Source organism: Macrotis lagotis, chromosome 7, assembly GCF_037893015.1.
Source record: "Macrotis lagotis isolate mMagLag1 chromosome 7, bilby.v1.9.chrom.fasta, whole genome shotgun sequence".
Lineage (NCBI taxonomy): Eukaryota > Metazoa > Chordata > Mammalia > Peramelemorphia > Peramelidae > Macrotis > Macrotis lagotis.
The window spans coordinates 207,129,896-207,153,018 of NC_133664.1; the positions used below are offsets into that span (position 1 = coordinate 207,129,896).

The 23,123-nt window shown below is 39.2% G+C and overlaps 1 protein-coding gene across 1 annotated transcript; it reads left to right on the forward strand.

Moving 5' to 3' along the window:
* Positions 1–1,093: 1,093 nt before the first annotated feature.
* FGF6 (fibroblast growth factor 6) lies at positions 1,094–16,763 on the forward strand. Its single transcript, XM_074195190.1, has 3 exons — positions 1,094–1,615; positions 3,666–3,769; positions 16,235–16,763. Exons 1-3 carry the CDS (start codon positions 1,267–1,269, stop codon positions 16,409–16,411), a joined length of 630 nt encoding a protein of 209 aa, XP_074051291.1. The 5' UTR covers positions 1,094–1,266; the 3' UTR covers positions 16,412–16,763.
* The last annotated feature ends 6,360 nt before the right edge of the window (positions 16,764–23,123 follow it).

A 23,123-nucleotide genomic window follows, 5' to 3' on the forward strand; every position in this document is an offset into this window, starting at 1 on the left:
GATGCTTCAACTTTGCAAAAATATTTTTATGCTCAAGTTTATTCCAAAGAATATTCAAGAAACAATAAGTAGGGAATAGAAGGGTTTAGGTTTAGGTAATACCAAGAGGTTAAGGGGAGTCAAATGAGGAGAAATCTAATGATAAAGTGAAAAGAATTTGGGATTTCTGCCTGTGGTATGAAGCAAAGAGAAAGACTTAAGGTTGGGGATACAATCATCCAGATGCATTAGTCAAGGAAATGGACTGCCATTAGAGAATGATCATTCTAATATGTGAGGGGAGGGGGATTGATTACAAACTATACTGGACAAAGTCACCATCAATTAAAGACCCTGGGAAGACTATTCAAAATTAATTGTGTCCCTCCTTCCATTTTTTAGATAAGTGTCTGGTTCTTCACAGACCACTAGGCATATATCCCTCTGCTCTCAGGGCTGTCCCTTTCCATTGAAGACCCTGTTTGTCCCAGCACTGTAGATTTGACTCTTCAGGGACTTTAACTAGAGCCTTTTCTCCTTTGGGAAATGGATAGCTTAATCATAGACATCCTTCCTCACTCGTTCCAACTTCTGTGATGAAAACTCTTCATTGATGCCCTACTTTGGGCTGCAGTCACCACCAGTTTGCTTATAGCCCAGGGATGAACCCTAACCCTCACTTAGATTCTTTCACCTTGAAATAAGCAATCAGACTTTGCCAGACTACCCAATTTTGGTCCTTCCTGGCTCCTTTCTCTTTCTGACTTCCAAACCCTCCCCCTCCCCCTCTCAACTATCTCCTTTCCAGGGATGCTCCTTCAAGCTTCATTCCAGCCTCATAGTTCACATGCATGACAGTGTCTGTTGGCTCTCAACATCCCTTGGGGGAGGGAAGGATGGTGGGAGCCAGGGCCGAAGAGCAGGTTAATGTTACAGCTCTGGATAAGTGACCTCGGCCAGTTGACGTCAGGGTGATGATGGGTATAGAGGAGGGCTAGGTTTCTGAACTCTAAAGATAGGTCAAATAAAATATAATTGTCCTCCAAGCAGGCTAGAGTGAGGGAGCCCGAGACAGTCTCTGAGCCATGGTCTCCACCATCCTCAGAGGCTCAGCCAGGGTCCCTTTGCTCCCAACCCGAGTGCCTGAGGCAGGTTTTGGTTTCATGTCAGGAACTGTAGTCTGCCTTCCAAAAATAAGCCCCTGCGGCCATGCTGAGGGGAGAAAAACAAGAAGGGCGGTATTTTTAGGGCCATTAATTCTGACCACGTGCCTGGGAGGCAAGGTGGATGGCCTTCCCACAGAAGCTGCTCATCACTATGCCTGCAGGAGGAGGTTGCCTCGGGGGCACTCTGTGGGCTTTCATCTTCTTGGGTATTCTGGCTGGCATGCTGGTACCCTGGCCATTGGTGGGTGGCCTGGCCAACCCTGTGCTCCTGGAAAGGGGCTGGGGGACACTGCTGGGGTCCCAGCCCCAAGCTGGACTGCCTGGTGGGTTATCCCGCAGTAACTGGGAGAGTGGCTACTTGCTGGGGATCAAGAGGCAAAGGAGACTGTATTGCAACGTGGGCATTGGCTTTCACCTCCAGGTGCCCCCAGATGGCAGAATCAGTGGGACCCATGATGAGAATCCCTACAGTAAGTGCAATGGCCTCTGGTGGGGTGGTTGGAGAATAAGGACCCTGAGAGGAAAAAGATGGGGAGGGAAAGTGTGTCCTTATGGCGGGACAAGGGAAAGTAGCTTGCAGGATTCTGGTCTGGCTCCCAAATCTCTTATAAAAAGGGTAAGAAGGGACTCCTCCTTGGTATTCCTCTTCCACTTTCCTTCCGATTGCCCCTCATTCAGGTCTGACCCTTTGTGGTGGCAAGTGATTGGCTAAGGATCCTCCCAGCCTCTCATCATCTATCTGAGCACCTGAGGGACACTGTGGTGCAGTAGTAGAAGAAGAAAGCACACTGTCCTGGGCCTGGGGAAATGGGCAATGACTGCATTAAATCTTGACTCCTATGCTTACTAGCTGCCTAAATACAAACATTCAGTTTACTTAACTGAGTACAAAATAAGGATAATGTTGCTTGCACTTTACTTACATGGAGTGGTTGTGAGACTGTGCTTTGTAAAGTACTATGAGATGTTTTTTTTTTAAATTATTATTATTATTAATTGCATCCACATGATTAGCAAAGTCCTATCTATTACTTTATTAAGATCCTTGGACTTCCTTCAGCTTTGGAAACCAGGAGGGAGTATGTGTTAGGAATACTTGGACCAAATTAGAGTCTAATTTATTTTTAAAAAAACAGTTTTGCTCCACAGAGAAGGAAAAGAAAGCAGTCTGCAATTTCTAGCCAAGGGTCTTTCAAAATCCTCCCCAAACCCTTTCCTCTTTTCTCCCCCATTTCTTCTTCCTAAAATGTTCTGCTTGTGGTAGGTGTGGGATAGGGGGAGGGACAATTCTTCTGCTTCCAGGACCTGGGGGGGAGGGGAACAGACTAAGAAAACTGAGCTGAGGGTTTAAGTAGTGTAGCAGCCCAGTTAATTCATAAAACTTTGGGGTTAGAAGTTGCCAGTGACTACTTACTAACCAATTGTGTCCAACAAGTCACTTCATCCCTCTTGACCTTGATTTGCTCATCTGTAAAATGAGAGTAGAATAGATAACATCTAAGTACCCTTCCAAGTCTAAATCTTATAAATCTCTAAAGAGACTTTAGATATCCAGTCTAACTCCTTTATTTTAAGGAGGAGAAAACTGAGACCCAGAAAGGAGTGATTTACTTAAGGTCACACGGCTGGCAAACTTGGACTCCTGATTCGTTTCAGTGATCTTTCTACTACATTTTACTGATTCAGGAAAAGGGCTCTTTGAGGCAGGAGATATCTTGGGAGAGGCTAGATTTTAAATGCAAAGGAGGTTCTCCTACTGGTAGGTCCTGATTTTGTGTGGCCATAAATCAGATGAAATACGGTGATGATACTAGATCTGGGTTAGACAACAGAAAGTACTTTTGGATGGCAAGAGTTTGAGCTATAGGAAAGAACTGGCACTAAGGGATGCACCAGACTCCTTTTCCAAAGTGGAACTTGGACTGATGATCTCATCCATCTTGGGAATTCCCTTGAGGAAATTCCCTCTAACAAAACAGGACTGCACCTCCTTTATAACTAGAAGTTTTAGGGAGTTGCCCTGGACACAGATTAAAGGAATTGTCCAGGATTACCTGTCAGAGGTTGGATTTGAACCCAGGCTCTTGATCCACTACTTCATACTGTGTCTTTCCAGAGGTCAGTATAAAAAAGAGAGGGGAATGGGCAGGATTGAGGGGTGGTGATTAACATATGCAGCTTTTCTGGAAGTCAGAGATTCAGACCAATTTTGAAGGCAAGAGCATGAATAAACTGTCTTCCTAAGTCCTTAAATTCAGTGGTTAGCCAGACATTGACACTGAAATACCTCCTTGTTTAACACAAGTTGAGCCCAAGAAGATACAGTGAGAAGTGAACTTTCCAGAGATCCTGCCCTTGTTCCAGTTCTACTTCTGCCCCCGTTCTCTTTGTTCCTTTAAGCAAACTGTTCCTGTTTAGTTCTCAATTTTCCTAGAAGTCAAATAAGGCCATTGTAGTGGGTGGCCCCTACCCCCAGAACATTCTGTGAACTCACTGCTTTCATCCTTCTTCTTTCTTTAGGTCTTTTAGAAATTTCTACAGTGGACCGAGGTGTGGTGAGTCTGTTTGGGGTAAGAAGTGCCCTTTTTGTGGCCATGAACAGTAAAGGAAGACTGTATGGGACGGTGAGTACAAGGAGACTTTTCTTTAATGTTCCCTTCTCCTGAAGCTCTGCAAATTAGCAAGTTTCTCAGGAGAATCTAGGATGTGTGTATGGGGTGGGAGGGTTCCTTTATTTTTTTAAAAATATCTTTGTTATATTTAACCTTTGACAGTCTAGAGAAGTTTCTGGTTGTCTTTATAGGATAATGTTTTTAAATGCATAATATAAAATACATAGGACTACAAAGGAAACCAGTTATATTGAAATAGTTGTCAAATATTTCTCATGAAATGTCAAGACCTTCTAAAACCTATCCTGGTTGAAAAACCCCTATTCTAGGTTCTAAAAGTACTGATAAAATGATCCTATTACTTCTTTCTACTAATTTTCTTTCCTTCAGAATCTGTTGGAATTTGGGGAGCCCTAATGAAGGAAAAGCCTTCTTCCACCTTTTTTCCCAGACTGCCTTGGGTGAGACACACTTAACCTCAAGAAGGAATAGGGTTTGTGGGCTTAAGAGCTGCTGTTTCTCACTCTTTATTAGAGGTTTATTGAAATGATCTAAAATGATTCAACTGCTCCTTCCCCTCCCTCCCATCATGAAGTACAACAGTTATTTTTTTCATCACAATCAATCAACAAGCATTTGTTAAATATCCACTAGTACCAGATATGTACTACTATGTGCTGGGGGTGGGAAGAAGGGTTACAAAGGAAAAAAATCAAATAGTCTCTGCCTTCATGAAGCTTATATTCTCTCAGGAAGTGATTATAAAGAGTTTGCATTCCAATGGATCTGGGGTATTGAGGTGGGAAATTCTCTGCAACCCAGATGAAATGTTTTACCTTGACAGGTTTTATAGGTCAATTAGATCCAAAGCTCAAGAGAACTCAAAGGTCATCTAGACTAACCCCTCATTTAACAATTGAGGAAACTGAGGCTCATCGAATGGAAGTAACTTAACAAAGTCACAAAGGTAGAAAGTAAAAGAATTTGAACCCAGGTCCCAAATCCAATCTACTCTCTTTTCCAATCTCAGATGCCACAATGTAGAATATTTTTCCTTATTATGGCATTAATGCTTTTTTTAAAAAAAATCATCATTTCTTAAGAAAGAAATGCTTGTCATTTTGATAGAGGAAAAAAATTTATTTTATATTACTGAGAGTGAGTTTGATGAGTTTTGAGTTGTCTATGAGATTCTAGGATTTAGGATTTGCCATATTCACATTCCAAGAATGGTCTGCCCTCATTATAGTCCACAGATTTGTGGTCTAGCCCATATTAGGAAAGGTTAAAGAAGAGAAATTAGCCCCAAGGACAAGAAAACTCAAAGCAGTTTTCAAGAAATACAAATTGTTAGTATGTGTCAAGAAGTGAGTTCTACACCTCCACTGGAGACAAACTAGGAGGAAGTGGCTTTGAAAGTTAAGGAAAGGTATTTGAATGAGAATTTAGAGAGAGATATTTTGTTAAAGAAGGCTGGAAAATTTACCAAAAGCAGGTTTTTGAATGTCCAGGATAATTTCAGAGAAGTCTTTCATGGAGAAAAGGGGATGGATGACTTTTGGAGGTTTTACCACTGAGTAGGGCACAGGCACAGAGGGAGAAATAGAACAGAGTATTAGAAGAGTATAAACTAGGGGCAGCTAGGTGGCGTAGTGGATAAAGCACCAGCCTTGGAGTCAGGAGTACCTGGGTTCAAATCCGGTCTCAGACACTTAATAATTACCTAGCTGTGTGGCCTTGGGCAAGCCACTTAACCTCATTTGCCTTGCAAAATCCTAAAAAAAAAAAAAAAGTATAAACTTACTAACCAGTTTGGAAAGATAGACAGTGAAGTTGAGGACAGATTAGTTTCAGTGATCAATCAAATAAATAAATCAACAAGCATTTATTAAGAGCATACTATGTATTGGGGCATTTTGCAAAGGTTACTAAGAAAAAATTAAAACAATTCTTCCCTTCTTTCAAGGATTAAGTTGGGACCTATCTTAGTTGGGACCTCATTTATGAAATTAATTTATGATATAAGTTATGAAATTTAGAGGAGGGGGAATAAAGAAAAGGAATGAGCATTTAAATAGTCATACTATGGTGATAAGCACTTGTGATAAGCACTTTACAAATCTGATCCTCACAACAACCATGTAAGTTGGTGCTGCCATTACCCTCATTTAAGTTGAGGAAAATGAAACAAACAGAGGTAAAGTGATTTGTCTAGAATCACACAGATAAGAAGTATCTGAGACAGGATTTGAACTGAGCTCTTTCTGATTCCAAGCCCAGTGCTAGAGTGTGCGTCTAGCTACCTCAGCTTTATCAAGAGGCAGAGTAGACAGCTACTTATATGAAATGAATTCCAGGACCTTAAGATGTTCTCCCAATCAGTTTAACTATACATAGATAGAGAACTGAAAAGGACCCCTCATTATACAACTGAGAAATTAAGGTAGATAGGTTAAAAAACCTTCTCTGTGATTATACGGCTAGTAAAAGATTGAGGTCAAATTTATATTCAGGGTTTTCTAACATGAAATTCACTACACCAAGTTGTTTCCCAAGTTGTAGCTTCTAGGTAAGTTTTATTAAAAACTTTTGGTGGAGCGGCTAGGTGGCGCAATTGGGGTGGCTAGGTGGTGCAGTGAATAGAACACTGGCCTTGGAGTCAGGAGTACCTGGGTTCAAATCTGACCTCAGACACTTAATAATTACCTAGCTGTGTGGCTTTGGGCAAGCCACTTAACCCCATTGCCTTGCAAAAATCTAAAAAAAAATCTTTAAAAACTTTTGGTTTTAAATCCATCTGATAACATCTTCACTGAGAATCCACTTATTATTGAACATTGCACATGCTTTCCTCTAAGATATGATGCCCTCTACCAAAGCCACTTAGGGGAGAGTGGGAAGCATAGTAAAAATAAGGAAAGGGTAGAGAGAAGACAGGGAACCATGAAGATCAATGACAAATTTCACAGTTTTACCCAGGACCAGAAAGGGAGGCTGAAAAGGGATGAGATATGAGATTTTAAGAGAAAAAATTAAAGAAAGAAAAGAAATCCAGAAATAAAGATAAATTATTTAAATGTCTAACTTCTAGAGACCTGCATAAAACATGTATATATATCCTCATTGCACACTAGGAGGTAAGTAACTTTAAAAGGGACACAGAAGTTTGTAAAAGGCACTATTCTTAAATGGTTAGATTCCAGAAGAAAAGGGAGAATCCCATAAGGGTGGGAAGCTCCAAACCCTTAATTCTCCTCTCTTCATGGCATTTGGCCAGAGAGAAGACTGGTTCATCAAAGCCTCTTCTCTGACATGAGATTCCCTCCCAACCCCCACCTTTGTTCAGGCCTCTAAGCAGCTATATGGGAGAGCCTCTAGGATGAGAACGTGGGCCCTACAGAGCCTGTGTCCTGGGCGCTGACAGCAGCTGACAGTTGGTATGGCAGGAGACCAGGTGGTCTGTCAAACCTTCCCCCTTTCTTCCCCTCCCCAACCCAGCCACACCAAGCTAGGGGCCTCAGAGGTTGTTATCACAATCTAAAAAAACAATTGCCCAACTGATCTCAGAGCCAGGAAGGCTCCTGCTGGGTGATGATTTCATTCAAGCTATTTCTCCTTAAGCTCCTAGAGTTGCTTCACTCTGGATACTCAGCTGGAACAGCACAATGCTTTTCAGCAAGGAAAGCTGCTATTTGTACTCAGAGGTTAAATTACCCAGAGGTTTGAGATTTCTCCTTAGGATGATGGAGACTGAGATCTCCCCAAAAGTTGGAAGGAATGATGGGAATAGAAAATGAGAAGGATGGAAGGAAGAAAGGAAAGCAAAAGGGAAGAATGTCAAAGAATGTTTCTTCACAAACTTCCACTTATTTGAAGTTAACTGTTTGGGTATTAAAGTTGCTTTACCTATTCTAGATTCTGGATATTCTTCACAAACTCCCAAGGAATTCAAGAACCATATCTAATATGATTTTGAATAAGCTCTCTCCTTGTTCTTCTAACAATGAGAGCTATCCAAGAGTGGACCTAACTACCTTGGGAGACAGTGAACTCCCAGCAATGGAGTATTTCAGTTAAAAACCAGATAACCATCTGTCAGTCATGTTGTTGAGCTTTGTAGTCTTTAAATCAGAGGGTCACAAACTGAAACCTATGGACCATTTCTCAGAATAATGTCTTGAAATGCATGAAATAAAATACATAGGATTGCAAACAAAATAAAATTCTTTTGAAATGCAGTTATCAAAATATTTATTTTTAAATAGTTCATGGACTTCAGCTTTCAAGCCTCAGTTCCAAAGCAATAAATTAAATGTGCATGGTTATTATTATTATCAAAGAAGATTGATGTAGAGAAGAGAGAGATGACCTTTGTTGCCTCTATCAGCTCTCGGATTCTATAATCCTTCTTATTCTCTGCTCTGAGGTATATTATCTTAGAAGATATGAGGAAGAGAAGTAAATTCAGTTGTTACCTAAAACAACTGATGTTGGCTCCTATCGGGGGTATGGCTCTGAAAGGGATGAGGCATAGTTCATATCCCATTGAAATAATGAGGTGAAGAAATTAAGAACCACATATACTCCATGCATTCATGAACAGCACTGGATTCCTGGGTTTGGGGAAATTAATATTAAGGGCTCTGGGAAGAAGGTGGTGTTCATTCAATCCTACAGAGCAAGCTCTAGTATTGGATCCCATCAAGAGGAGATAAAATTACAGTCTAGTTGGAGAAACAAAACAAATAGGACTGAAAAAAATCCAAAGAACATGTTATGTTCACATTGCCATGTAGACAAGTACAGATTAATACAGTATAAATTGTGTTGAGAAATTATTGGAAAATAAGATGTAACCTCAATCACTGACCTTTATTCATTAGAAAACGAAGAAGGATGCAGTGAGAGATTTAGGATATAGAGATGGTACTTTGTAGTAACCATGACTATGAAAAGTTGGAATAAATGGAACCTACTTGGACTTCAGAGATCAATTTCTTTTAACACTTCTCATTTTAACAAATTAAAAAGGGATCTTAGTTTAGAAGTTGCAGCAGAAACAGGAATAAAACCCAAATCTCCTAAGTTCCCAATCAGACCTCTTCTCTGGAGGTTTTTAAAACCAAAATGTCCTCTCCTCTCTTTCTGGGTATGATTTAAGTATAAAACTCTGCTCAAAGACAAGAGAACATAGGCGACAACCTCTCTTGCCACTCTTGTGATTCCATGTTTTTAAAGATCATTTTTTGCTCTAGAAAATATACATTGAAACATTTATTAATTTGTACCTTGATAAAATGTCTCATTTCTTTCTGAGAGGAAAGAAATTTTAGAGAGAGATTGCTTTCACATATGTCTCATTAGATCAGCATGGAATTTAAGATCATATAGTCCCAGAGTTGGAGGCATGACAGGCCCAGGATATGTGATCCTGTGGGATTATTTTCATTTGTTAAAGTAATAATATACAGTAGCTGCTTTTATTAACATAGAATTCACATGGTTGGAACTCTTTTGCACCAGAGATGAGGAGCCAACATTCCCTGAGTCATAGGATATGCATGTAAATTAACAACTAATATAGGGACTTAGTCTTGATACTTTCATTTCAATTCAACAACACTTATTAAGCTCCCACCATGGGCGGAGCTCTGAGGTAGGTGTCAGAGTTAGAAAAAGTCATGCATTCTTGCAGTCATACTACAGAAGTGGGTTCCAATGATTTTTGTTCTGAGAACCCCTTTCTTTTTTTTTTTTAGGTTTTTGGAAGGCAAATGGGGTTAAGTGGCTTGCCCAAGGCCACACAGCTAGGTAATTATTAAGTGTTTGAGTCTGGCTTTGAACTCAGGTACTCCTGACTCCAGGGCTGGTGCTCTATCCACCGCATCACCTAGCCACCCCGTGAGAACCCCTTTCTACAGCAATAAAAAAAAATATATATTATGAACTTCTGGAGTAATTTAATATGCTACTTATAATATTCTTTTTGATTTATTCATTAAGTGCTCACAGTAACGGCAATAGACAAATCAAAATTTGCAACATAGAATTAAATTTATAAACTTTAAAATTATAATTTTAATTTTATACACCTCTAATTTCAAAGTTATAGAACCTGCAATCATTTCTGGGCAATTACTTACTGCTTAAGGCACCATTTTACTCCTTGGACCATCTTCACAAACTCCAAAGGAATTCGAGAACCATTAAATGGGAACCACTTTCTTTATCTTCCCTGTGCTTAACATAATACCTGGCATCCAGCAGAAGCTTAGTAAAATGTTTGACTGACTGACCAGAGAAGAAATGCCCACCTGTAACATGAATATATGCTGACTAACAGCAAGCAACTTTAGTCATTATCACATAACTACCAATGAATTTTAGTTCAAGTCAAGAAACATTTATTTAATGCCTCCTACCTAGAAGGATCAAGATGTGAAAGATGATGGAAAAACAGATGAAAAAGCAAACAGCATTATTCCTGAGTTCAGAGAGTTTACAATCTACTAGTATGGATATGACATGTAGAATATGATGGGATCAAAGATGACATCAGGAAAAAGTGATCTAGGAAAAATATTGTCTTATCTATAATTCTCAATTTCCCTTAGGGCTTTTAATGTTTTTGGTTGTTGTTCAGTTTTGTCCAACTCTCTGTGACCCTATTTGGGGTTTTGTGGGCAGGGATACTGGAGCAATTTGCCATTCTCTTCTTCAGTTCATTTTACAGATAAGGAAATTGAGGCAAACAGGATTAAATGGCTTGACTAATAAATGCCTAAGGCCAGATTTGACCTTAAGAAGATGAGTCTTCCTGAATCCAAGCCCAGCACTCTATCCTTCACACAACCTAGCTGCTAAATAATAATTGGGAGTAAAGGGAGAGAGAAAGTAGTGAGAGGAACCATGTCATAGGATTTGGGGTCAGATGGCCTAGGTGCAAATCCTTACTCTGTACTACACTGTTTGACTTCATGCAAGTTATTTAACTCTATGAAAGGCAAGAATTAGTAATAAACACAGAGCTGGAGGCCCAGAGACCCAGACTCATTATGTGACTTGTCCAAGGGCATCCAGTATGTGACAGCTAATTACAGAATCCACCTAGTCTCACCAAGCAGGCTGGCCCCTTTCCTAGTCAATCAAGCAATAATATTGTTAGAATCAAGCTGGACAGTGTACTAGAGAGGGAATTATGAGCAGCTATAAGGTGAAAAAGCATTCATATAAGCTGTTAAAAAAGTAACAGAGGCAAGAAGGTAACTTCTTGATAGTTCAGCTCACTAGCTAGTTAGTTTGTTTCCATAGAGATAAATTCAACCAACTAAAAATTAACTAAGATCATGTCTAAGTTTTCCATGTATTTCTGTAAGAACTTTTACATTCATGTTTATGAAAAGGAAAAACACAAAACATGCTTTGCTCAGAAAATGTATTTTGATGAAATTTACATTCATTTTTGCAAATTATTACTATTTTTAGCAAAAGGGTAATTGCTTTACTAAGAAATGTTTTGACAAATTCACATTTGTTTTCAAAATTTGGGACATTTTCAAAAAGAATTAATTGTTTTAGAAAACAACTGTTTTACTGCAAATTCATATTAATTTTCAAAAATTTTGAATTTGTTGAATACTGCTGCTGTAAGAAGATGGAAAACTGTCCAAATACTTATTTCTTCCTTAAAAAAAGATCACCCTTGAATGGCTTAGCAAACTGTGGTATATGTATGTCATGGAACAGGAGGGATGGGAATTAAGGGAAACCTGGAAGGATTTGCATGAACTGATGCTGAGCAAGATGAGCAGAACCAGAACATCATACATCCTAAAAGCAACATGGGGGTGATGAACAACCTTGATGGAATTGCTCATTCCATCAGTACAACAATCAGGGACAGTTTTGGGGTATCTGCAATGGAGAATTCCATCTGTATCCAGAGAAAGAATTGAGTTTGAACAAAGACCAAAGACTACTACCTTCAATTAAAAAAAAACATTATTTTATAATGTAAGCTTGCTATCTCTTATACTTTATGTTTCTTCCTTAAGGATATGATTTCTCTCTCATCACATTCAATTTGGATCAATGTATACCATGGAAACAATGCCAAGACTGGCAAATTGCCTTCTGTGGGGGGAAAATTGTAAAACTAAAAATAAATAAAATCTTTATTAAAAAATAAAAAAATAGAAAAAAGATCACCCTTTTTGTTGAATAAAGCACATCAAAATTTTTAACTTTTGAATATAACAGATAATTATGTCATACCAACTAAGTCATGTGCAGAAATATTTAATATTGCAAAGACTTTACCATCCAGGACTCATAAATAAGCTACTTTAACCATGATTTCAACAAGATTTTCTCTTCTTCCTAAGATCTAAACATACATGTAGCCCAAAGAGATGTACTGGTTTCACATAAACTTCTCTTAGTGAGAAATTTGGTAGATAAGTTAAAGTGACAACATTGCCACTTGTGCCTTATGAAAATGGGGGGGGGCAAGCATCTCTTAAGAATTTCCTTTGTGTCAGATACTTTACAAACATCATGTTATTTTATTCTCATTGATAGATCTCTTTTGTAGGATGAACTTTTTCTTTTTCTTTTTTTTAAGGTTTTTTGCAAGGCAATGGGGTTAAGTGGCTTGCCCAAGGCCACACAGCTAGGTAATTATTGTCTGAGGTCACATTTGAACTCATGTCTCCTGACTCCAGGGCCGGTGCTCTGTCCACTGTGCCACCTAGCGGCCCCAAGGGTGAACTTTTCAGTGATTTTCCCCTTATTACATACAGTTTCCAAAGAAATGTTTCCTTGTGCCCCATTCAGATTCAGAGATTTATCATTCAAATCTGCCACAATTGAATTTGTAAATGATATGAAACTTATAGGAGATCTGTTGACCAAATGTAGCTTCCATCCCTTACACTAATGAATGTTTTTTTCAAAGGATTGAGTTATTCCAATCCCTTGATTCACTTTCTTCTCCCCAGTTTCAGGTTTTAGTGCTTCTATGAGACTACCAAGTGAAAAACAGCAAACTGAGGCACTAAATATAAGCTTGATTGTTCATAGTCTTAGAGAGATGGCTAGAGGACAGTAGCCCTAATGAGAATACTAATCTTTCTCTAAGACTGCTTGTAGACAGTAAATTTAAGGAGCAAAAACTGAGATCTAGAGTGGTTGGTCTTTAAACTGACTTTTATATTATGGTTGTGAAGATGATAGTGGTCAGTAAGGTAGAAAAATGGATAGAGCACTGAGCTCAAAATCAGAGTTCAAATCCAGCTTCAGTCACTTACTAGCTGTGTGACCCTAGACAAGCCACTTAACCCAGTTTGCTTCAGTTTCCTCATCTGTAAAATGAACTAGAGATCTGGAAATGACAAACTTTTCTAATATCTTTGCGAAGAAAACTCCAACATGAATTCACAAAGTCAGACACAACTGAATGATTCAATAGCAAACAACAAAGATGGTAGCAATGATTGAAAAGTCAATAGAAAATCAGGTGAGGACCCTTCGTAAGCAGAAGCAGTGAGGAATCTGGTTACTTAGACTTTTGTGAATGTTTCTTTGTGTTGTATGGATCCCTGGGAAAAGTTATGAGATCTCATCAAAATTCCATTTGTGTGTCCAGCTATTGTGTAGGAAAATCCCATCACCTATCAAGGAACCACAGGCATAGACTAGACAAGGGAACAAAGCACTATTATCTCAACATAGGTGATTTGGGGGGAGGGGGAGGGGAAGAGTTTACTACTGTGTGACAAAAAGCTAACACCCATTACTTGAACATTACTTTTCTCTGACAAATTATTACAAATAGGAAGGTACAGTGAACTCTGGTTATAGCTACTTTCCTCTTTTATTAGTTTTTAGGACTTCCTGTCCTCCAAAGTACCATAGACAAAGTGGGATAATAGAAAGAGCTTTGACTTTTAATCAGAATAGAGTTTAAATCTCTTTTCTTGGCAGTAGGTATATAATCTTGGATAAATCATTTATTCATTCTCAACCTTAGTTTCCTCTTGTATAAGTCATGGCTAATACATACTTGCCACATTTATCTCATAATAGGTATGCCTATATAAGCCATTATTTGGGACTCCAGTCTCTAGGCTTATATAAAAGTTCAGTTCTAGATTTTTTGTTGTTGGTCAGTCATATCTGACTCTCTGTGACTCCACACAGGGTTTTCTTGGCAAAGATTCTGGGGTGGTTTGCCATTTCCTTCTCCAGTTCATTTTATAGTTGAGGATCCGAGGTAAAAGGGGATAAGTGACTTTCCCAGAATCACACAGCTGTAAGTGTCTGATGCCCATTTTGAACTCAGGAAGATGAGTCTTCCTGAGTCAAAGTCCAGATCCATTTTTCCATCTAGCTGCTCCAACTAAATCACTATGGCTCTTGTGGATAGAGCATCAGTCTTAGAATCAGGAGGACTTGAGTTGGATTTGGGCTTCAGACACTTGATATTTGATAGTTGTATAACCTTGAGCAAATCACTTAACCCTGACTGCCTTGTATTCAGGGCCATCTCTATATCTGACTCTGGAGGAGAAAGTGAGGTGGTGATTTAGCACAGCACCTCCTCACTCAAATGCATGTCATGGCATCATCTCCCCATGTCATGATCTTCTTCAAAAACAAAGGACAAAAACTTCATCATGGTTCTTATCACCTCCCAGTTAGAGTGTTTTCTAGGAAATCTCAAAATTTATCTCTGAGTAATGAAGGTCTCCAAAGATGTGAGTTAAGGCATTCTCTGATCCTACACAAGAACTTGCAGGATGTATTTTAGTTCATACCACAAAAAAATATGCAGAAAAATAAATATTGTTATAATTATTATCTGGGAGATGGTATTGATTCTATACAAAATTATGACTGGGTCTTCTTTAAATTATAGGAATGAGAAGTTTAGGGCTAAAATTCTTCTGTGGTTAAACCACAAAAAAGGGGAACCAACATTTAGAAAATCAAGAAGTGAGTATATAAATTTTACAAATTAACATTGGAGGTTAAAAGTTATAGTGCAGAGAATACTAACTGTTTAATATATGAAGGCTGAATTTAAATATTAACTGAAAACCTTAGGTAAATCAATCAACTTCACTGGCTCTTAGTTTTTAAAGGCTCATAGATTTAGCTCTGGAGTGAACCTTAGAGGTCATCTGTTTTATCCTCCACTTTTTTATAGACAAGAAAACAGAGTCAGTAGCTTGAGCCTAGATTTTCTGATTTCTAGTTCCCTTCCCTACCTACTAAACCACTCTGCCCCTTAAGGTCTCCTCTAATGCCTCCTCCTGGCCTGGAGATGTCTAAGTCTAATAGGTCCTACAGAACTGGTCAGAATTTGAATCTAGTCAAAATAATGAATTGTATCCTAAAAGACTTGTTGCTACTAAGTAATGACCTTTTCAGCTATAATAATTCTCTGAGACTATTTGCCAAAGTTATGGAGAAGTTACATCTAGAGTGGTGCTGGGAATTCTGAGACTATGGAAAGTATTTGTTCATTGGATCATTGTTTGTTTCTACAAGGCCTCATACATAGACTTTGTCCATCAACATTTCTTGGTTTCTTGATTTGCCATTTCCTTCTCCTGTGTGTTCCCAATTTATATATGAGAAATGGAAGCAAACAGGGGTAAAGTGACACAGCTAGTAAATGTCTAAGATTGAATCTGAATTCAGATCTTCCTGATTCTAGGCCCAGTGCTCTATCTACTACACTACCTAATGAAAGTATAGCTCCTTCAAATACTAAATTATCTTCAAGAATAGTATAGAGTAGGGCAGCTAGGTGGCATAGTGGATAGAGCACTGGCCTTGGAGTCAGGAATGCCTGAGTTCAAATCCGGCCTCAGACACTTAATAATTATCTAGCTATATGGCCTTGGGCAAGCCACTTAACCCCATTGCTTTGCAAAAACTAAAAAAAAAAAAAAAAAAAAAAAAAAGAATAGTATAGAGCATTGTCAGTTCTCAGCATTTATATTAATTCATTATGAGATTATGTGCAAGCAGCTTCCTCATAGGGAAGTTAAGTAGCACAATGAATGGAATGTAGGACTGAAGAGTCAGGAAGACTTAAATCCAAAGCCTGCCTTAGACCCCATGTGATCCTGGGCAAGTCACTTAACCTATTTCAGCCTCAGTTTCCTCTCCTATATAATGGAGGTAACAGTAGCATTTAAAATTTAATAATGTTTAAAATTCTTTGCCAATTGTGAAGTATTATATATTTAAATGTTAGTTATTTATTATTATTTGTAAAATGAGGGTATCAGATTAGATGGTGTCCAAGGGTTTTTCCAACTCTGTGATTCTTCCTGGAATAATTTTCTGAGGGATGTAGTGAGTTGGGCAATGAGGGCAAGAATGGTCCTATCTAAAATATGACTAAAGTGATTACTATGTGCTCTCTGCCAATCATCTCACTTTTTTGCTCCTCTTTTTCCCCAGCCCAGTTTCCAAGAGGAATGCAAATTCCGAGAAACCCTCCTACCCAACAACTACAATGCCTATGAATCAGACCTGTACCGAGGGACCTACATCGCTCTGAGCAAACATGGACGAATAAAGCGTGGCAATAAGGTGTCCCCGGCCATGACTGTCACTCATTTCCTGCCGCGAATATGAAAAAAAAAACAGGAAGAAGGCTTACCCAAAGAGGACAACAACTTCTTTGTTTGAATTTTGCACAAATGAATAGCATCCCTTTCCCACTCCCACCCCTGTGGATGTCCCTTAAATCAAGTGTTTTTAGTGTTCATGGATCTGTGTGTGTCAGGAAACTGACCAGGAAATTTTGGCCTTCTTAACCACATCTGATTGCCAGTTGCTGCTCCCCCATCCCAACTTATGTGGTTTTCCAGGTGCTTCCTAGAAATGTCACCCTCTAGACACAGGAGGAGTCCCCATTTCCCAGAATGGCAATGGAGCCTTTGCTGTGATCTTAGACTGTTACAGAAGGTATAGAGCTGTTAGCCATGAGATACAAGCACACCCGGGGTGGGGGGGTGTGTGTGCTTGTGTGCGCATGTTTCTGCATACTTATATGCCCTTCTATGTCCAGAACAGAGACATTTCAAGGCATTGAGTTTCATTTCTCCTGGCTTCATGTCTACAGGAATCTATCCACAAGTATGTCACTTGTCAAACAGTCAGGATTGATGGATGCTCTCTGATATGGCCTCTTCCCTCGACTCTCCACTCAGAGGCCAGTGACTTCACAGCAAGCAGGGAGCAGCTGTCCTGTAAGTCCATGGTGTACAAGGCAAGAGATTTCAACTATGAACAGGAGGAATGGTGATTAGACACGCAAAGATTCTTGACTCTTAGGCACTGGAATGCATTGCCAAGGGGAGCTGGGGGTATCTCCATAAGAGTAAAAAGGGGATAACAGCTGCCTAAAATGGTGAAAACAGACCTGCCTGCAGGCAAAGGGTGAACTGGATGGTCTAAGGAGGTCCCTTTCACTGGGGAGCTTCTCTTCAGAATAAAGGCAGGGATAAGGCTGCCTGCCCATAATTCTTCTTTGTGCTGAAATGCTATTCAAAACTGAAAAGGAAAGAAGCTGGTAGCCTCCTCTGAAGGGACAAGGAAGAGGGTGGAAAAAAGTTAGAAATGATTCAGAATACAAGTGGCAAATAGTATGCAACAACACCAATCCCTGGATTCATTAGGCTGGAATTGGTAGAATGAACCTCTAGAGGTTCACTCTTCCCACAAAATCCAAGGGCTGATGACATCATCCAAGTATTAGGTGAACTCTTGTTTGCTAGATTCCATGATAACCCTGCCTTTTGAAGTGGAGGTCCCCAAGTCAACTATAAATATTGACTCTCTGTCTTCAAATTCCTGCCCCACTGGAACACTCCTGAATCTAAAACTAGATTGAGCCATATCAGAGTACAAAACATTCTCTGCATATGTGAATCAGAAAGTTACCGAATGACCTGACATCCCACCCTGCCACCATTTTCTTGGTCCCTCCCCTCCCCCCCCCCACCAAATGCAAGACAATCTCTCATCTGTTTCAAATACCTTCAACCTCAGCATACCTCTCTATTTTCAGATGCACCCATCTATAAATAGTCCTGAGCAGTGGGTTTGTGGACCAAAGATGGCTCTACAGGACCCAAAGGCAAGAAACTATGCTAGCTGTAATTTTGTCTATCAAATACCCAAGGCAGCCATATGTCTGGCCTGTTTAGAGGCAGGGATCTTGGATGAGGCATTCTGTAGGCATCTTCCCAATTACTGAGTCATTGATGGCAGATGGAATCTTTATTAGGGATCCCAAGATGTGATTTCAAAATCTGAGGTTTGGAGGGCACTGGAATTCTTGCTTGAAAGCATGGCAGCAGAATGCCAGATGGAAAGATGGAAGACCATCTCAGTCAGGGGAAGAAGCAGGGTAGACAAGTCAGAAGATCATTTCCTCTCCTCTCATCTCTTTGCAAAAACTTGGCTTTAGTGGAAGGAAACTCCAGAGAGTAGTGCCACAAGGGCCAAGGTTTTTGCCACATCCTCTTGAATACATATTAGATGACTCAAATCCTGACTGGGAGCTGCTTCAGATATCAACTTCCCTTTCCCAACCTAGGATTAGATAGAAAATGAAAACAATGAAAAATATCCTCCATAGTTGCAGTAGTTAGTCCGATGTCTCTCCCCAGCTACAAGTTAGGTAGAATTTAATTTAGACCTTTCAGTCAATCTTTGATTATCTTTGGAAATTATAATACGTGAAATTTGCAAATAACCCGACCACCTTTTAATAGCCAAAAGCCTTTGATTGAATTTAGTAAAGCAGATAGCTTGAATTTCATCCCCTCTTCTTTGCCCTGCCTTCTTTCTGATGAAGGTGAAAATGTGTTATGTGATGACTAAAAAGAAAAAAAGTTAAGAAACTCATATAATTCATAAATTGGAAGTCTGTTACTCTTTGAAATTGACTGTATTGACTTGAAGTCCCTGACTCCACTTTGGCTCCCCTAGGACAAATCATTGTAGAGGGAAAGAAAGGGTAACCCAGGGAGATGAGGGGTGCCTTTCTCCTTCATACCTATCTGTTCTTAATATCCCTAACTCCACCAGAGCCAGTTCCACTGAGCCAAGAGAAGCTAAGAATGATTTTTTTCTCCTATTCCAAAAGCTCAGTCACTTAAGGGAGCTAAATATGAGTTAGACCTATTCTTTCCTAAGTTCTCAAGAAGTCTTCTAGACTCCCCAAAGCCAAAGCTGATTGGCTTTTCTTTTATTATTGTCTCTCCAAGTTTACAAGGCTAATATTAAAAACAAAACCATTTTGTTGCATGACTCTGAGAGGAGATACACATTTTCCTTAACCGGAATGGGGGGAATCAGCATTTGTGAAGACCTATTGTGGGAAAACCAAATGACTTTTCAACCTTTTTTTTAAATTAAATCTCAGTCATGTTTCACACATGCATACCCTCCCCAAAATCTCCCATTAGTTCCCTTACCTTCTTACATATTTCCTTTTATAGAATCTCTTAAAAACTATATTTTAAAAAAATTATAAACTCATTATGCTTCTCCATCTTCTATCCTCTGTAATCTACCTAGGATTGAGAGCTAAGAAAGAGATAATTTCCTCATCTTTTTTCAGGTCACATTACAGATAGATGATATACTAATCTTGTCTCTAGAAGATCAAAGTACTGATAAATTTTCCCCTCTGGGGATCTATCATGGTTTAATGCTACCTATCCTGGTCTAATTTCATGATGGCTGATGTCACTAGGCTGCACTCCACTCCTACCTCCTCCCAAGACATGTATGCACCAGTGCTTAAGTTCTGTCCCCTTGGTTTGTCTTGGACCCCAACTCCAGCTATCCTTGCAAACTAATCTGGGCTCTGTCCTCAAGTTCCAAAGGTCCTTGTCCTTTTACATATAGACACTGGTGCTAGGTATCTTTACTTTTCCCCTAAAGCTCATTCAGAGAGCTTCTGGGAAGATGTTTCCTACCCCATTGAGTTATTTAGGATCATTTGATGGTCCCTCTTTCTGAACCCAGTAGAAAGATGGAGAAAAACAAGTAGGGGAAGGAAAAAACTCAACAGACCATCTAGTCCTTCAGATACTTGTCATTCAGAAGTGCCCAGGTAAACTGGTAAATCCTTGTCATCTCCCAAGGAATATAAATGCCTTCTTGTTCTCTGAGGGGTGTCAAGCTTCTAAAAGTAAGAAGGGAGAGGGTTTGGAAGTTGCTTGATATTATATGGCAAATATCACAGGCCCCTAGTGTGCTGCCTGCACCCCTCCACTACTGTGTGAATCAACAGTCAAATCAAGTACAAATATGTCTCTCTCCTACCTTCTAGACACCTTAAACTAACTGTTTGTACTCTGACAGGTCAGTGATCTCATTGGTGTGGCCACTGCTTCCATTGGTGTCCATCATGACCAACCCATCCCTTCTCAGTGTGATCCTTAACCACTTCGTGCATCTTTGATAGTGGATCTGCCCAACTCAAGCATAATCATCATTAGTCATGTATTTCAGCTTGCTCACTTCTGCCATGCTTCTTTGCCCCTTTCAGTCACTTGTAATTGTGATTCTTTGGTGATCACAGGTGCCACAATTCACAGCCATATTACTTGCCTCGGAAAAATATTGGTGCTAAAAAGATGTGCTTTTGTAGCAGCAAGCATCTTGACAATGCTAAGACATTTACCAAATATGATTCTGCCCCTTTCTACTCCTGTTCTGTTCTGGGTTCTCCTCATTTGCCCACTGCAACACCTGTCCAAGATATACCTCATTGAATAATTGCATTTCTGGCGTTCCTTCTTGCACAAAGCTAGACAGTGTTGCATCTTGACATTGTTTTCTCTTCCTGTAAATTAAGATATACCTCATTGGGCCTTTGCAGTTCTAGAGGTTTGTACAACAGGTCAGAAAACAGAGGCTGATCAGTCAAATGTTAGTAAAAGATGTGATGCTTCTGTATTGTTTCGAATGTATGTGCTGTGCACAAAACCATTTCATGTACCAATGGGAAAAAGTGGTCTTTTTATACATTTCTCTAAGCTGTTTTGATCCCCAATTTCTCCTTCCCATCTTCATCCTGTCTCCCCCATCTCTCTCCCCTCCACCCCCATTAAAACTAATGACAAATATTTGGGTTGCAGTTGTCTCTCTCCTTCAAGAAGCATGAGCTTGTCTTACTACTAGTTTCTCTAGCGAGCAAGCAGAAAGATGCCAGAACAATCCCGATTTTGCAGGTTGAGAGAATCAATCTATTCACAAACATTCATTAAGTCCTACTGACTTAAATAGATCGATAGATAGATAGATAGACAGAGAGATATCTGAATTGTACTAAGACCAAAGTATAAAGACAACTTTTTTAAAGTCCCTGTCCTTAAGGAGCTTATAGTCTTCCTTAATAACATATATATGCATACAAGATAAGTGCTATGTCAAGGAGAGGGGGGATATGGCAGGGTGCCAGAAGGGTAGCATTAGCAGGAAAATGTCAAGAAAGACCTCATATTGGCAATGATACTTGAGTCAGGATTTGAAGAAAGCTAGAGATTCTAAAAGGCAGGTGAGAGGAAGGAGAGCATTCCAACCACAGAGACAAGATATATAAAGGAGAAGGCCATTTTGGCTGGATCGTAGAGTATACGAATGGAAGTAATATATAATAAGCTAGGAAAGGTAGCTTGAAACCATATTGCAAAGTACTTTAAATGAAATAGAAGAGAGAACAAGGCCCAGAAATTTACCTAAAATCATACAAATAAAGCCTCATCTTTGCTTCTCCAGGACCACTCCTGTTTCTGAACTCATTTAATATTGACTTTATAATTCCCACACCTAGAACCCTAGTGCCTGGAATATTATTCAAGGATCTTTGATTTCATTCTTGCTGATTCTTTCTCCACCAACAGATTGCTACTGTTTTGTGCATTAGTAAATGACAGGTGGTGCTGGGATAGAATACTGGGCCTGGAGTAAGGAAGACTCATTTTCCAAATCTGGTCTCACTTATTAGCTGTGTGACCCTGGGTAAGTCACTTAATTCTGTTTGCCTCAGTTTCCTCATCTGTAAAATGGGTTGGAGAAGGAAATGGCAAACCACTCCAGTATCTTTGCCAAGAAAATCCCAAATGGGGTCACAAAGTCAAACACCACTTAAAACAACTGAACAACAAGAACAAGAAGACAGCCTCCATGACTTGTTGAGGGGGAAAAAGTCACCTTATGATTAACCTTTTGGTAATGAGTGTGACTGATCCTCAGATGACAGACACACAGTCACTTAGTGAAGCTATACTTGAGACTCTTCTGGCTTGGTCCTGGATACCACCTGCCAGAGCTTATGCCCTCTGACCTTTAAGAAACAGGGTTGTCTCCATGCCCGTGATGAAGCATTAGTGGAGGGTCTGGAAGACAGGAAATAATGAAGAAATATTTACTAAAAGAGTATTTCCAAGTCTTCTAAGCATCCCCCAATTCCTACAACTAAGGGATGTAGCTAGAGAGGGAGAAGGATATTCTATTAACTGAACCATCCTAGCTCAAAAACACTTTGCCTCATCCTATCTGCTGAAATTAGTTTACACTCATATTCTCAACATAGCCCTGGTACCTTCCTAATGACTACGTAACATAAGGGAAAAACCATAGGACAGAGAATCCACAAAAATAAAGAAAATGATTAGAAATAATTCTTTTTAACTGTATCTAAATAAAAATGAAAAATTCAAGTTAAATAGGTAAATATTTAGAAGAATAAAATACCTAGATTTTTAAAAGTAGGAAATTAAGAATCTAAACAACTTAAGCTCAGAGAAACTGAGTAAACTAAGGGGATGGGGGGGGCACTGAGAAAGAGTCCAGAAAAATTACGAGGGAATTCTACCAAGCATTTAAAGAACAATTAGTGCCTAAGAAAGATAAAATTTTCACAGAAACAGAGGAAGAAGGTGCCTTACCCAGATTCTATCCATAAGATAAATATGTCTTATATTTGAACCAGGGAGAATTAAAAAAAAAACTATAGGTCACAATGACTGAATAATATTGGCACAGAATATTAAAATATGAACAAAGAAGCTATAACACACTTTTTTATTTTTTTTAGTTTTTATTTTTTTTTGAAATTTACAATTTTCCCCCCAACCTCAATTCCCTCCCCCCACCCCCCGACAGGAGGCAGTCTGTTTCCATATAGCACATTTTTAAAAAAGTTATTCACTATGCTCTGATTGTTTTTATGATTATAAGAATGTTTCAACATCAGAAAAGCTATGATTATCACAAATTAAATTAATAAAAATAATTTTAAAAAACCCATAATTATGCAACT